Here is a 12,855-nt window from a genome sequence, read left to right as displayed (position 1 = left end):
CCCACTAGCACCTCCCCCGTGTGCACCTGTCCGGCACCTGCTTATTTTTCCCCCACATTTGTCTCTCGAGATCTTGAGTTCCTCAAGGACACAGGCTCTTCCTGGCTTGGAGCCGTGATGGTTCATTATAAATACTCAGCACATAGATTTTGGAAGTGTGACAATTTTCCATTAGAAGATACACTTTAAAAAAAAATACACCACGATTAGTACTAAAATCTGAAAAGCATTTGCAAAGAAGAGTAGAAGCAGGGAGAGAGAAGGAACGAATGCCGCCCCGGAGGAGGGGAGGGAGGAGGGGGCAGCCGTCCACCGGGAGGACCACCCTGAGGGGAGCAGCCCCACCACAGACCCTCCCCACTCCGTTCTCACCCCTCCTCTCTGCCACCCACGCCTGGTCAGTTCTCAAACGTCCCGTGATCTTCCTCTGACTTCAGGCTTCCTGTCGTTTCCGGGGAGTTCTGATCAATGCACACATCCATTCACGTGTGTGCCCAGAGCCCCGCGACGGAAACGCGCTTCTTACTGTGGGTTTTGTCAAAATAGTTTTACTCAATCCTGGTCTAGAGCAACACATTTTTATCTTTGGCAGAGCTTTATATATTTTTTTAAAATCTTTGAAACTTTGATTTAAAAACGCAGACGTGCCCACACTCACGACATCATGCCCCCAGCTTCAGAGTCTGCAAAACCACACAAGGGCCCTTCGGGATCCACGGGCCTCGTCTCAGGGCCGCCCGAAGGGGCGGCGCGTGCTGACCGTCCCAGGGACACTGGCATCGCTCATGGACTCACCGGATCTCCGCGGTGAGAGACAAGAGATTGCAGGAGAAGGCACCCACTGTGCCCGGGCCCTTGACCTTCAGTGGTCTGTTGAAGGGCGGGATCATCGTAGGTCCCTGGGACATGCCCCCACCATCCTAATTTTGTGGTTAAAAACGTGATAAGAAGATATGACAGAAAACGGAAAGAATGACTTTGGCACTGAAATAAGTCCCGTATTTCAGAAACACGGGAGCGTGTAAAGTAGGTGTTACTATATCAAGGATCCCCCGACGTATTTGCTAGCTCGAAGGGGAGATACATGAGTTTCTTCATTAAACATGTAACTATCCAACCAAGGGGGGAAGGGGGTAAGAGATGAACAGAATAGAGCTCTTCAGAAGAACCATGACGGGAAAATTCGTGGGAGAAAAATACTCCTTCAGCCCCCACCCACCCACCTGGGGAAACCGCGGTTCACACTCCAAGAGTAAGCGAAGCCATTTGACCAGAATTAGCTGCCACTGCGGAATTAACAATTCTCACAGGCTTTTAAGAAACAAGATACGTTTCCCCAAAGAGGAGTCCTATGTGAAGGCACCATTCCTTCCAAAGAGACACCCATCTGCTCTCCCTGAGCTCAGTTTCGGGGACTGCGACAATATTGTAGTTTAGAAAGGCCTTTGCTGGGGGTTGGGGGTGGGGAGTCCTAGGGGGATCAGTCCCTTAGGCGTCAGCTCAGGTCATGATCTCAGGGTCCTGGGATCGAGCCCTGCATCAGACTCCCTGCTCCGGCCGGAAGCCAGCTTCTCCCTGTCCTTCTTCCTTTAGCTCCCCTGCTAGTGCTCTCTGCCAAATAAAAGCTTTAAAAAGATCTTTGTTTTCTCCTACAAAAGTAAAGGGTAATCTGTTGAGTACACCCTGAGTGCCCAATGGGGATGAATTCATGGAAAGAAAGGTCTCTCTTTGTGGCAACTATTTATTTTTCAAACAAATGGTAAGGCAAGTCTTTCTGAAATGCCTGTGTTAAGGATCCTATACTGAAATCACACAAATGGGGAAGGTCTCAGATGGTCCCTGGGATTCTATAAGTGAAGTGACACTGTCCTTGTCACGAGGTCTGCTCCAACCTCCAACAAAAGCCAAGCACCAAATGGCCAAGGGAAGCGGGAGCCAGGATGTCAATGCAAATGCTCGTGCCTGAGAACAGACCATCGAAGGGTCCTAGGAGGCTGCCCATCCCACAGTAACATGTGTCCTCAGCTGAAATCCCAGCTCCTGCCTTCTTTCTAGAGCATAAGAGCAGGATCCGACCTTGAAGCTGGTCACAGCCTAGCTTTCTATTCTGTCTACCCATGAGATAGAAACTATTTGTAATCAGGAAAGCCAACTGGTCAGGACTAAAGGTCTCCTGATGAAATGAGTCAATCTGATAAGAAATGCTTCTGTCCACAGCTCTGTACATGGTACCCCTGACCTCCATGAACTTGTTTACAGTCTGAGGTTCATGGCAGAGTAATGATGGTGTTGGTCTTATGGTGTATTTTCTCTGGAATTCATCAGCTTGGCCATGAGGTAAACAAGAGGCACACCATACTAGACCATGACCCCCTGAGGTGACAGGTACAGCTGTCAGAGAAGGCCTACAGAGGCAGCTATCCTAAATGTGGTCAAGGTGAAGTGTGTGCTCATGAAGGAAATGTAAACCAAGCCCATGAACACCTTAATATATGTGTGGGAAATCAAAAATTGTTTGCTTCAGGGACAGTAGTGTCCATGCAGGATCAGTTCACGGCAGGAAAGATAGCAGCAAAGAAATGGGCCACCACAGGGTCACCAAAGTACAAATGGGACATGGAGGGCATCTGGACCAGTGCTGGGACCAGGCCAATGCCGAATGCCACACACCTTCCTATTCCTCAAGACCAGATATCCTTGGGTCCCATGACGAGCAGAGGGAGTGGCCTGGACCCGAGAGACACGGTCCTAGCGAGCTGAGCTGACTGGGGAGAAGATGCTCTGTACCCCACCCTACAGGTGTGGACCACCTCGGACTGGAGGCAGGCTGTACACCCCTGAGAATAAAGAGTTAAGAGTTGATAATAAAGAAAGGGGGGTTGTAGGGGGTGGGAGAGACTACCTAGGGATTTCCAAATGACCACCTGCCAGTTGGTGTGGGGTCAGGAAAATCAAGAACAGGATGACTGGCTGGTTCTGAGACCAGACCAGAGGGCACCGTGGAACGATGACGAGCACCTGTGGTCTCAGAACCAGCCAGCACACTCAGGCTAATGCAGAGGGAGCCAATGTGGCATTTCCTGCAGAAGACAGGGCAGTTCACAAAGCTAAAGACACCCGGTGAGATAAACCATCAGCTTCCCTGAGGCTTTTTCCCTATATCCTATAGTTTTGGGGACAGGAATTTTAAATAGGTCAAAATGAGAAAATTCTTGTTCTGCCAGGGACTCTAGGTCATGGGCAGAAATGGCACAGAAGAAGACAAGGCAACAACAGTAAAACAGGATTGCTCCCACCAAGGGCTCCTCCAGCCAAAATACGTGGGAAGCCTACCCCTGCTTCATCAACACACCCCTCTGCCACGATAGACACACACACTCCTGTCCAGAGCACACTTAACACCGTTACTTCGCGTCCCCACCATTTTCTCTCACTTCTGTGTCTCCTCCCCCAGATGCCGTTTACCCACAGGGTCGAGTGGCAAGGAGATGGTAATTATTAGGACATTCTAGAGAAGACTCTTCTTCAAACTCTGAATTCAGAAGTGAGATCTCATGGAAGTAGTGTGGTCTACACATAGGACTGAGCCCAAAAGATGACAAAGTTGTCCAGGATTTTCTTTTACAAATGAACCCCGAAACTAGGAATAGAAGTGAGATCAAGGACAGACTCCTATGTGTCCACAGGACCTAGACAGAGGCCCACTCGGGACTCTGCCAGAACTGGGAAGGGGACTCGGAGTCTGCCAGCAGCCTGCAGTCTGGTCTCTTGAGTCTGAAATAAGTATTTGGTAGAAAGGTCAGTCACAATCTCAGGAGGACACAGGTTCTTCTTCTGGGTCCTTGGGTGAAATATTACAGGGTGAGGGGCACAGACACAATAGCTCTGTCAAGAACAGAATCTAAAATCAGTATGAAAAAACCCACTGGATCCTGAGTCCCACCAGAAGTCCTGCTGCTTTCCTTCTGTGGTTTGTCAGAATTACTGAACCTCGGGAAGCCGACTTCTTTTTCTCCCTCCATCATCCCCTGCAACCTGGCTCCTGCCATGCTCGCTTTAAGGAAACTGCTCTTCCAAAGGTCACCGATGAAGTTTTTATTGCTAAATCCAGCATCTTTTCTACTGAGATCTCACTGATGCACTTAATGTCACTGGACACTGCTTGCCAGTCTCTCCTGGAAACATGCTAACTCGGTTTCCATGACACTATGGGCACTGCCCTTTCTCTCTGCCAAAACTTGCTATCTCCCTTTCTTTGCCTCCAACCCCAAGAATCCAAGTCAGTGCTTTGCCTCCCAACATTTTGTCTTCTTTTCCACTGAAGGAGAGAATCCATTTGTTTTTTGTTGTTGTTGTTGCTGTTTAATTTCTTTTCGGTGTTCCAAAATTCATTGTCTATGCACCACACCCAGTGGGCCATGCAATACATTCCCTCCATAATACCCACCACCAGGATCCCCAACCTCCCACCTCCTGCCCCTCCAAAACCCTCAGATTGTTTTTTAGAGTCCATAGTCTCTCCCTCCAGTTTCCCCCAACTCCCTTCTCCTCTCCCTCTCCCCATGTCCTCTGTGTCATTCCTTATGCTCCACAAGTAAGTGAAACCATATGATAATTGACTCTCTCTGCTTGATTTATTTCACTCAGCATAATCTCTTCCAGTCCAGTCCATGTTGCTACAAAAGTTGGGTATTCGTCCTTTCTGATGGAGGCATAATACTCCGTAGTGTATATGGACCACATCTTCCTTATCCATTCATCCGCTGAAGGGCATCTTGGTTCTTTCCACAGTTTGGCGACTGTGGCCATTGCTGCTATAAACATTGGGGTACAGATGGCCCTTCTTTTCACGACATCTGTATCTTTGGGGTAAATATGCAGGAGTGCAATTGCAGAGGCATAGGGAAGCTCTATTTTTTTTTTAATATTTTATTTATTTGTCAGAGAGAGGGAGAGAGAGCAAGCACAGGCAGACAGAATGGCAGGCAGAGGCAGAGGGAGAAGCAGGCTCCCTGCCGAGCAAGGAGCCCGATGTGGGACTCGATCCCAGGACGCTGGGATCATGACCTGAGCCGAAGGCAGCCGCTCAACCAACTGAGCCACCCAGGCGTCCCGGGAAGCTCTATTTTTAATTTCTTAAGGAATCACCACACTGTTTTCCAAAGTGGCTGCGCCAACTTGCATTCCAATCCATTTGTTTCCATTTGTTATATGCCGATTCTTCCAAAACTTGTGTTTTAATCCCAAGTGGCACATATCTATCACAACGTCTCCACTGGTTTTTTCAAAGTTTAAACCACACTATCATGTCAAATGCAGCATTTGAATGACCTGACTTCCCTCTACCTCCTCCAAAGGAACTTCCTCCCCTCAATACTGCACCACTAACACCATATTTTTCCAAAACATATGCAATCATAAATTTAGAGAAAAATCTGATTCCATATTCCATATACTGTTACAAAGCTCATCTGTAGGATGCCTGGCTGGCTTGCTCAGGTCATGATCTCAGGGTCCCGGGATAGAGTCCCGCATCGGGCTCTCTGCTTGGCAGGGAGCCCGCTTCCTCCTCTATCTCTCTCTCTGCCTACCTCTCTGCCTACTTATGATCTTGCTCTGTCAAATAAATAAATAAAATCTAAAAAAAAAAAAATGAAATCTTAAGACCCTGCCATCAGTCTAAGATTACATGCCTTTGATTTTACACAAGCACCGATGAAGGCAGTGCTCAGTTACTCTGGACATCTCTGTGGTCTTTCCATTGCTTACAAATACTTTCAGGTTTCCTCACAGCTAACAGAACACATGGCAACTAACCCTTTATTAGTGCCAAAATGCTGGTCAAGCTCATGTTCTCCTTCTGGCTCTGCCTATCTAGTCTTTCTCGATCATTACTAGGACTTTGTATTCTATAAACACCCAAGGCCTTGAAAGGGGTCAAATATTCTTCAGTCCCTTGGGTAATGTTCACACCTCTAGCTTTCTCCAGCTCTGAGTTCATGCTACACTTTTTCCCGGCACTGCTCTCTTCCCGCGGCCCCATGCTTCCTGAAAGCAAACTTTACTGACCGCCAACTGACGGAACTGAGACCACTCAACTTGAGGCACACTGGTGGCCCTGCTCTTACTCCACACCCTCAAGCCTTCCAGAACCACGCAGACAGGAACCACAGCTCTCCCCTGAACTTCCACTGGCAGGGAGGCACCCAGGAGCCTCTCAGTCACCATAGCTGTCATTTGCTTAGAGAATTCCACCCAGTTCTGAGGCCCCCAGATTCATTTTCCTCTGACATCAGAGCCTTCCTTTCTGCAACAGGAAAGATCTGGTTTCCAATTTGAGGACTCCTAAAGCTCAGACTGTTCTCTGCCAAGAGCTAAGAAACATATTCCAGGGAAGGAAACTAAAAAGGAGAAGTGCCCCCCCGCCCTACCACTGATGCTGCCGCTGCCTTTTCCCATCTACTATGAGACCTACTTCCCAGCTGGTCTTTTTACTCAGTGTCTAAACACAGTTTTCAAGTCCAGCTCTAACCCTGGAATGTGGCCCTAATAGCAGTATCAACTCTTACCTCTGACCTCTCCAGGACCAACCCCACCCCTGGCAGGCCAGACACAACTTCATATTGCATTTGAAAAAATTAACGGAACAATTTATGATGGAAACCAGAAGCAGCTGGTGAGCCCTGTGTTCCCTTAACTTTCATGGCACCCGCTAATTACCATCTGGGGAAGGAAATCAGACAGTACCTGTGTTCCTGGGGGAGGTTACCTCCCCACTCCTACTTTCAGCATGACCTGCTCCTATCACTCCCCTGGATTTACTTTTTATTGCTGCAGTTTTATGTAAAAAGCGCTCACCCTGTTTGAATCCTTTGATTCCACAAATATATACTGGGCTCTTTTCATATGTAAGAATAATTAAGTAAAATAGGTCACCTCAAAATGAAGAAGGTGGTCAGCTTCAGTCAAGAAAGGATAAGAGATAAATACACTAGTTATCGGTAATAGGAGACAGACAATGGTAATGTCCATCAAGAATTCAAAGTAATACCCGGACACCGTGCTGTGCACTCTGTGCACATTATAGTAGCTCATTTAGCCTCACAAGAACACAGAGCTCATAGATGTTTCTTGGCTTTTCAGAAAAGGAAACCAAGGTTCACAGAGGTTTAGTGATTCACAATAGTCAACTGCTAGTCTATCCTACTCAAGTCTTTGGTCTTAACCTTACGGAGAGTTAAAGGTGAAAATCAGGTCTCATCGAGACATCAGGACAGTCTTTGGAAATTGTGAAAAATGGTACGAAACAAGTGGATAAGAGACAACAACTAGAAGTGATGAGATCAGGAGAGCCCAACACGCACGAGGACCAGCAAGGAGAGAGGCAGCGGGAGTACGGCAGGATCCGGCTGCAAGTTGCAGCGGAGGGCGAGCGGCACCGACTCCCACGCTGAAGGACCTGGGTCTAATTCAGGCAGCAGAAGGGCAGAGGGAGAAGCAGACTCCCTCGAATTCTCTTGTCCCTTATCAAAGGCAAGACCTGTTGCTCAATGTTGATTAATCAAAGGGGAAGAGACTTGTCAGGATCTACAGAAAGCAGAATCCCAGGATGTCCTAGACAGAAGTCCACTCCACAGAACCATGGGGAGAGGGAGACCTTCCACACACAACCCACAGAGGCTCCCACATAAACAGGGTGAGCCGCCCTACCTCCCTGGGCCAACCAGACCCCTCCCTGCCAGCTCCACCTCTGCTCTCCCAGCCCAGAACAGGTCACAGGGGCGGCATCCTAGCAGTCCCTTGTAGCTAATAAGTAACCCCCAGGAGTTTCCTGGCCAGGCCCGGCCCTCTTCTACTCAGCAGCTCTGACCCTGGGCACTTGAGCAGGCTGGCAAATGCCTCACACATCCCTGGTGCTCTCCAGCCCCCATCCTCCCCCACAGCTGCATATAAACCCTGCGGAGCCTGAGGTCTAAGAGCGTGAGCCTCGGAAGCTGGGGGACAACCACGGTGCTCTCTGTGCCCTCACCCCAGTCCCTCCACTGCTAACACAACCCCAAGCCAAGAGCATGGACAAGCTGCTGCTTCTGGTCTCTGCCCTTGCCAGTCTCCTGGGGGCCTTTGCTCACACAGGTAGGGTGGTCGTGGGATGGTCAAGGAGCACAAGATGAGAAGGGGGTTTGGGTAAGTTATTTGTCTCCCTGCGCGTAGGGTAAAGGTCGTTTTTCTCTACTTCCACCCCCAGACCTCAGTGGGAAGGTATTTGTGTTCCCTCAAGAATCTTCTACTGACCATGTGACCCTGACTGCAAAGCTGGAGAAGCCTCTGAAGAGCTTTACCTTGTGTTTCCGAGCCTATAGCGACCTGAGCCGTCCCCACAGCCTCTTCTCCTACAATGCCCAGGGCAAGGACAATGAGATCCTTGTCTTCAAGGAAAGAGCTGGGGAGTACTCCCTGCACATTGGAAAAACCAAAGTCACCTTCAAAGTTGCTGAGGTGTTCCCTAGCCCCACACACATCTGTGTTACCTGGGAGTCTTCCACGGGCATTGCTGAATTTTGGGTCAATGGGAAGCCACTGGTGAAGAAGGGCCTGAAGAAGGGTTACTCAGTGGCAACTCAGCCCAAGATCGTCCTGGGGCAGGAGCAGGATTCATATGGAGGGGGGTTTGATGTGAACCAGTCCTTCGTGGGGGAGATCGGGGATTTGTACATGTGGGACTCTGTGCTGTCCGCGCAACAGATCCTCTCTGTGCGGCATGGCTCCTACCTCCTTGGTCCCAACGTGCTGGACTGGAGTGCTCTGGACTATGAGAGTCGAGGCTACGTGGTCATCAAGCCCCTGGTCTGGGACTGAGGTCTTCAGTCCACAGGAGCCCCTGAAAGCGAAATGACCAATGTGTGAGGAACCCGCTCAAGACAACGCCATGAGAGATCCCATATCCAGAGTGCTTTTGCCTTTGAATTTCCTGTCTCTGTGTCGCTGAGTAGGAAAGTGTGTTGTGTCATCCCACCTGCATTTGTTTAGTATGCATGGTCTTAAGCATTTTGCTTTGATCCACTTACTTGGAAATCAGTGGGTTTTGTTTGTGTTTGGTTTTTGGTTTTTTTAATCATCCAGAACAACCGGGTTGTAAAGTGGGATAGGAGGGGAGCCCATAACTAGGAAGATACATCGCAAAGCCAGAGCCCTCCGAGTAGGGCAGTGGCAATCCCGACAAGCTACTACTTCGTATTAATTCCAAATGTGTGTAAAATTTCAAAACGGATCCTATTTGGTTTTCCAGCTAAAAATCAAAAAGAGGGTTGAGGTTATAGCAGAAAAAAAACTATAATGAGATAAGTAAAAATAATGTAGACACTGACATCAAGTAATGAGGGAAACTAGCAGCAGGAATGGAAACTAAAAATGTGTAGAAGTCTGGAGTCCTTGTGCAAGGCGGCAAACATGTCTTTTTCTAAAAATTCCCAGTGGTATCATACGACACTTGATTTTCAGGATACAGTCCTGAAGTCCTCAGGAATACTGCTCACGACTCCCAGTTCTTCTCACAGAGAATGTAATTTAAACCCTTCATGTGACACTGTCCTCCATAACCTGATCCCCACTTACCTCCTTCAGGTACAACCCTGAGCACCCAGCATCCTAACTGTAGTACTACAAAATACTCGCCCAGTTTTATCAATAGTTCCTTCCATCACAAGAGCCACAAACCACAGTTCCTGGCCCATCCCCAACAGAAAGACAGTGCCTTCCTAGAGAAGGACCCCAAAGAGAATTTCACTGCATGAGGAAAACAAGGCAGACTTTGCCCTGATAAGGGGGCATGAAGCCAAGGGAAATCAGAAAGACCACACCCAGGAGAGCTTCAAAACGATAACAGGAGGCATTACTTCCAACTCCTGCATTCGTTCACCGGGGGTCAACGAGGAGACAGGTGCCAGCTACAAGGAAGTAGATTAGAACCCAGGAATCCCATTAGCGCAGCAATAGGGTCCAGCAGGGAGAATCCGAGATCTGCCCGGGTGCTCCACTAGATCAGAGGGACTTCCTAAGAACACGGCAACCTCTCTGCTGACGTAGAAACCACCCAGAACATCAAGCTGGCTAGACAGGGACTTCAGCAATGTAGAAAATTTGTTTCCATTCTCCAGCTCATGACTCAAGGCTTTATAGTTTAACGTCAGCCACCTTTCCTATACTGTGAGCACCATGTGTGCTAAGCAGAGACCAGGCTCTCCCTGTAGAGGACAGATTTCCTCTAGGAACACAGACACGTTCACGGAGACACTGTGCTGGGGCTCATCGGTAAATGGCTTTGACTGAACACCCCTCTTGGTCAAGGAACCTAAAACAGTTTTTTTTTAAATCCAGTCAATGTACAGTCAAGTGGCTTTACCCTTTTTTTTTTTTTTAATTGAGCACTTACTCTTGTGCCAGACACTAGACCGGGTGCAAATACAGCACTGAGCGGATCATGGTAGTGGTTTCGGAGTTTATATTCTAGTCGGCCTGCGTTAGAATCCATACCTCTCCATCTTTAAGCTTTCCACAATCTCAGGTTGATATTCTACTCCCTGTCTCAACTCTGAGTTGGATGGATTATTTACCCTCAGTGATCACTTGTCACTTCTTCCCTGTGCCCTAGAATCTAGTATCTGCCTCGTTTCTTGCCTTTGGGGACCCTCTACCTCCTGAGATGACTCTTATGGGAAGAACACAGTAGGACTACACACCAGTCCTTCCTTCTAGGGGACCCACACTTCATCCCAAAGAAACACTCCTGTGTCCCTGGTCCCCATAATCTCTAGGGGTCCAAGATGAACATAATGCAGAGGACACTTTTCTGCTTCTACAATGGCTTTAGCTGTCCACCCAGCAACCATCCTGTTGATGTACCAGGAACAGGACCCGTGATTCTCTCGAAGCAACCGTAGCAGTTCCTCCCTATCCCCACATTCATCCCCTCTGCCTGTGTTGTTCTGGCCAAAGGATACAAGAGTCCTTGAACTTGTCCACCATTTCCTCTGAAAATTGCTGTCAGTGGATCTGTGTCATGTTTTTTATTAAGTAATATCACACTGATGGCTCCTTCCAAACTGAAGAAAGGTTGCATTTTAACCTCGTTTAAAATAGAGACAGGATTTCTGCCTACTTGCTTTAGGCATTTTTCTCAGGTATCTTGGTTGTCACAACACGGAAAATAGCAGAACTCACAGAAAACCACTTCAGTCCTTGAGAATCCAGAAGGAAAGAGGAAGGACCTCTAAAGCAGGGTGACCCAGGAACTTGATCAGAGAGGGATTCTGTGTCAGAAGCTGTGGTAATGGCCACTTTCCCCCACACTGACCACTAAGGCAGGGGGAGCCATGGGATCAAGCAGTGCACAGGTGCGCAAGGAGTACTGAACCCTATAGACAGTGCTCATAACAAAAGCAATTTTTGAGCCTTTATCACGTACAAGGATGGATCTGGCTCTATTTATGAAGCTATAGAAAACCAGGTCAGAGCACTTAGCCTCATGGCTCCAGGACTGGCTTTTACCAGAAAAGTCTATAAAGGATTTTTCTTTGATAAAAGGGCTTACAGTTTTGTTTTATAGGGGGAAACTCTGGAGGGGTCTGAGGTTAAAACAATGAGGTCTCCTTGAGTTTGGGATATGCCTTAATGTAGACCTGAGTTGGGGTGAGGACACAAACCTTTCTCTTCCCTTTACTCAAGAGCACCGGTGTGTTATCACATCTGGAGAGTAATGTCAAGATGTTCGAGGTATTCATGGCTCTTTCTACTGTTCGCGAGAAGTGAACAGTGGTATCCCAGAACACTCCAACAAGAGAAGGCAAATACAACGTGACCTGAGTCACTTTTATTCTTTACCTGGACCGGAGCAAGTAGCTAACTTATAAACAAACCTCCCTTTGTGTTCCAAGATGTCCCATTTAGGTTTTGTCTGACTATGGCCATTCTTCTGAAAGTCCAATACAGGAGACACCGTACATACAGCTGGGACAGGGGCAAAGGCACACATGTCTGCTCACAGCCACTGGATCAAGAAGCAAAGTTGCTCCTGTTACAGACCCACTGCACTGGGGCCCAGAGTCTGTGGGGGTGGGAAGGAGAACTAACCCAGCTGTGTCTAGAGTCAGAAGGCAAAACACAGCATTTCACTTCAAGCTCTGGCTGAGGCAACAGCTCCTAAAAAAAAAAAAAAAAAAACCCTGCTCAGCAGGTGGTCTCGTGCAGTACAGGGGATCCCTGATAGCAAGGGTGGGATGAGGGGAGGATTACCCCAACTTTAAATCCTCTGCCTTCATGTTCTGGTATCCTCCTAGAAATGAAAAGGACTGTCCGTGCTCTATATTCAGTCCCTGCCACTAAGCCTGATCCTTACTTAACCAGAGCCAGGTAGGTCTGCTACCACAAGAAAGGAGAAGCTCCTCCCATAGATGCAGATGGGCACCACACCCCACTGTTACGGAAGGGCATTCTCACTAACACTAACAAGGATGATATACTAACACGGATTCAAAGGGACAGAAGACAGCACCATGGGACGCGGAGCACATCTTCATCTGAGTCGAGCTGTTCTCCAGCCCGTCCATGCAAGACGGAAGCTGGCCCGGTGTTCCCTGCATGACCTCTTGGTGCAGAAATCCCCTCGCTCGTTTCGGGATTCTGACTCCACACAGACCCATGGGATGCTCAATAAGTCTCTTGGCAACCAACCCAAGAGACAAAAGCTAGGCAGAAATTCTCCTGAGAGTCCCTGCCAAATCCAAGTATAAAGGGGCAACTCTTCCAAAGGTACAGCCAACAGGACCAGAAAAGCTCAGTGTGAAGGTATCACCTGTGCCT

The 12,855-nt window shown here is 48.3% G+C and overlaps 2 protein-coding genes across 2 annotated transcripts in view; one reads left to right on the top strand and one right to left on the bottom strand.

The window, feature by feature from the left end:
• OR10J5 (olfactory receptor family 10 subfamily J member 5) overlaps positions 1-890 on the bottom strand; it is a gene marked incomplete at both ends in the record, with an annotated part of 53,455 nt that extends 52,565 nt beyond the window's left edge. The window contains 1 exon segment of the mRNA XM_082703063.1: positions 796-890. Within this exon segment, the coding sequence (XP_082559189.1) occupies positions 796-890 (95 nt within the window).
• A 7,035-nt stretch (positions 891-7,925) lies between these two features.
• On the top strand, positions 7,926-9,064 carry APCS (amyloid P component, serum). Its single transcript, XM_082701780.1, has 2 exons — positions 7,926-8,133; positions 8,246-9,064. Exons 1-2 carry the CDS (start codon positions 8,070-8,072, stop codon positions 8,854-8,856), a joined length of 675 nt encoding a protein of 224 aa, XP_082557906.1. The 5' UTR covers positions 7,926-8,069; the 3' UTR covers positions 8,857-9,064.
• The last annotated feature ends 3,791 nt before the right edge of the window (positions 9,065-12,855 follow it).

The sequence above is a fragment of the Mustela nivalis genome (assembly GCF_964662115.1).
Source record: "Mustela nivalis genome assembly, chromosome: 16".
In the NCBI taxonomy this organism is placed as follows: domain Eukaryota; kingdom Metazoa; phylum Chordata; class Mammalia; order Carnivora; family Mustelidae; genus Mustela; species Mustela nivalis.
Note: the sequence above shows the minus strand (reverse complement) of the source record. Positions and strands in the feature narration are given on the sequence as shown.

Bases quoted from the DNA above. Each gene is read 5' to 3' on its own strand.
- APCS (XM_082701780.1), top strand. From the start codon at position 8,070: ATGGACAAGCTGCTGCTTCTGGTCTCTGCCCTTGCCAGTCTCCTGGGG. The intron at 8,134-8,245 runs GTAGGGTGGTCG...TTCCACCCCCAG, and splicing joins GGGGGCCTTTGCTCACACAG to ACCTCAGTGGGAAGGTATTT.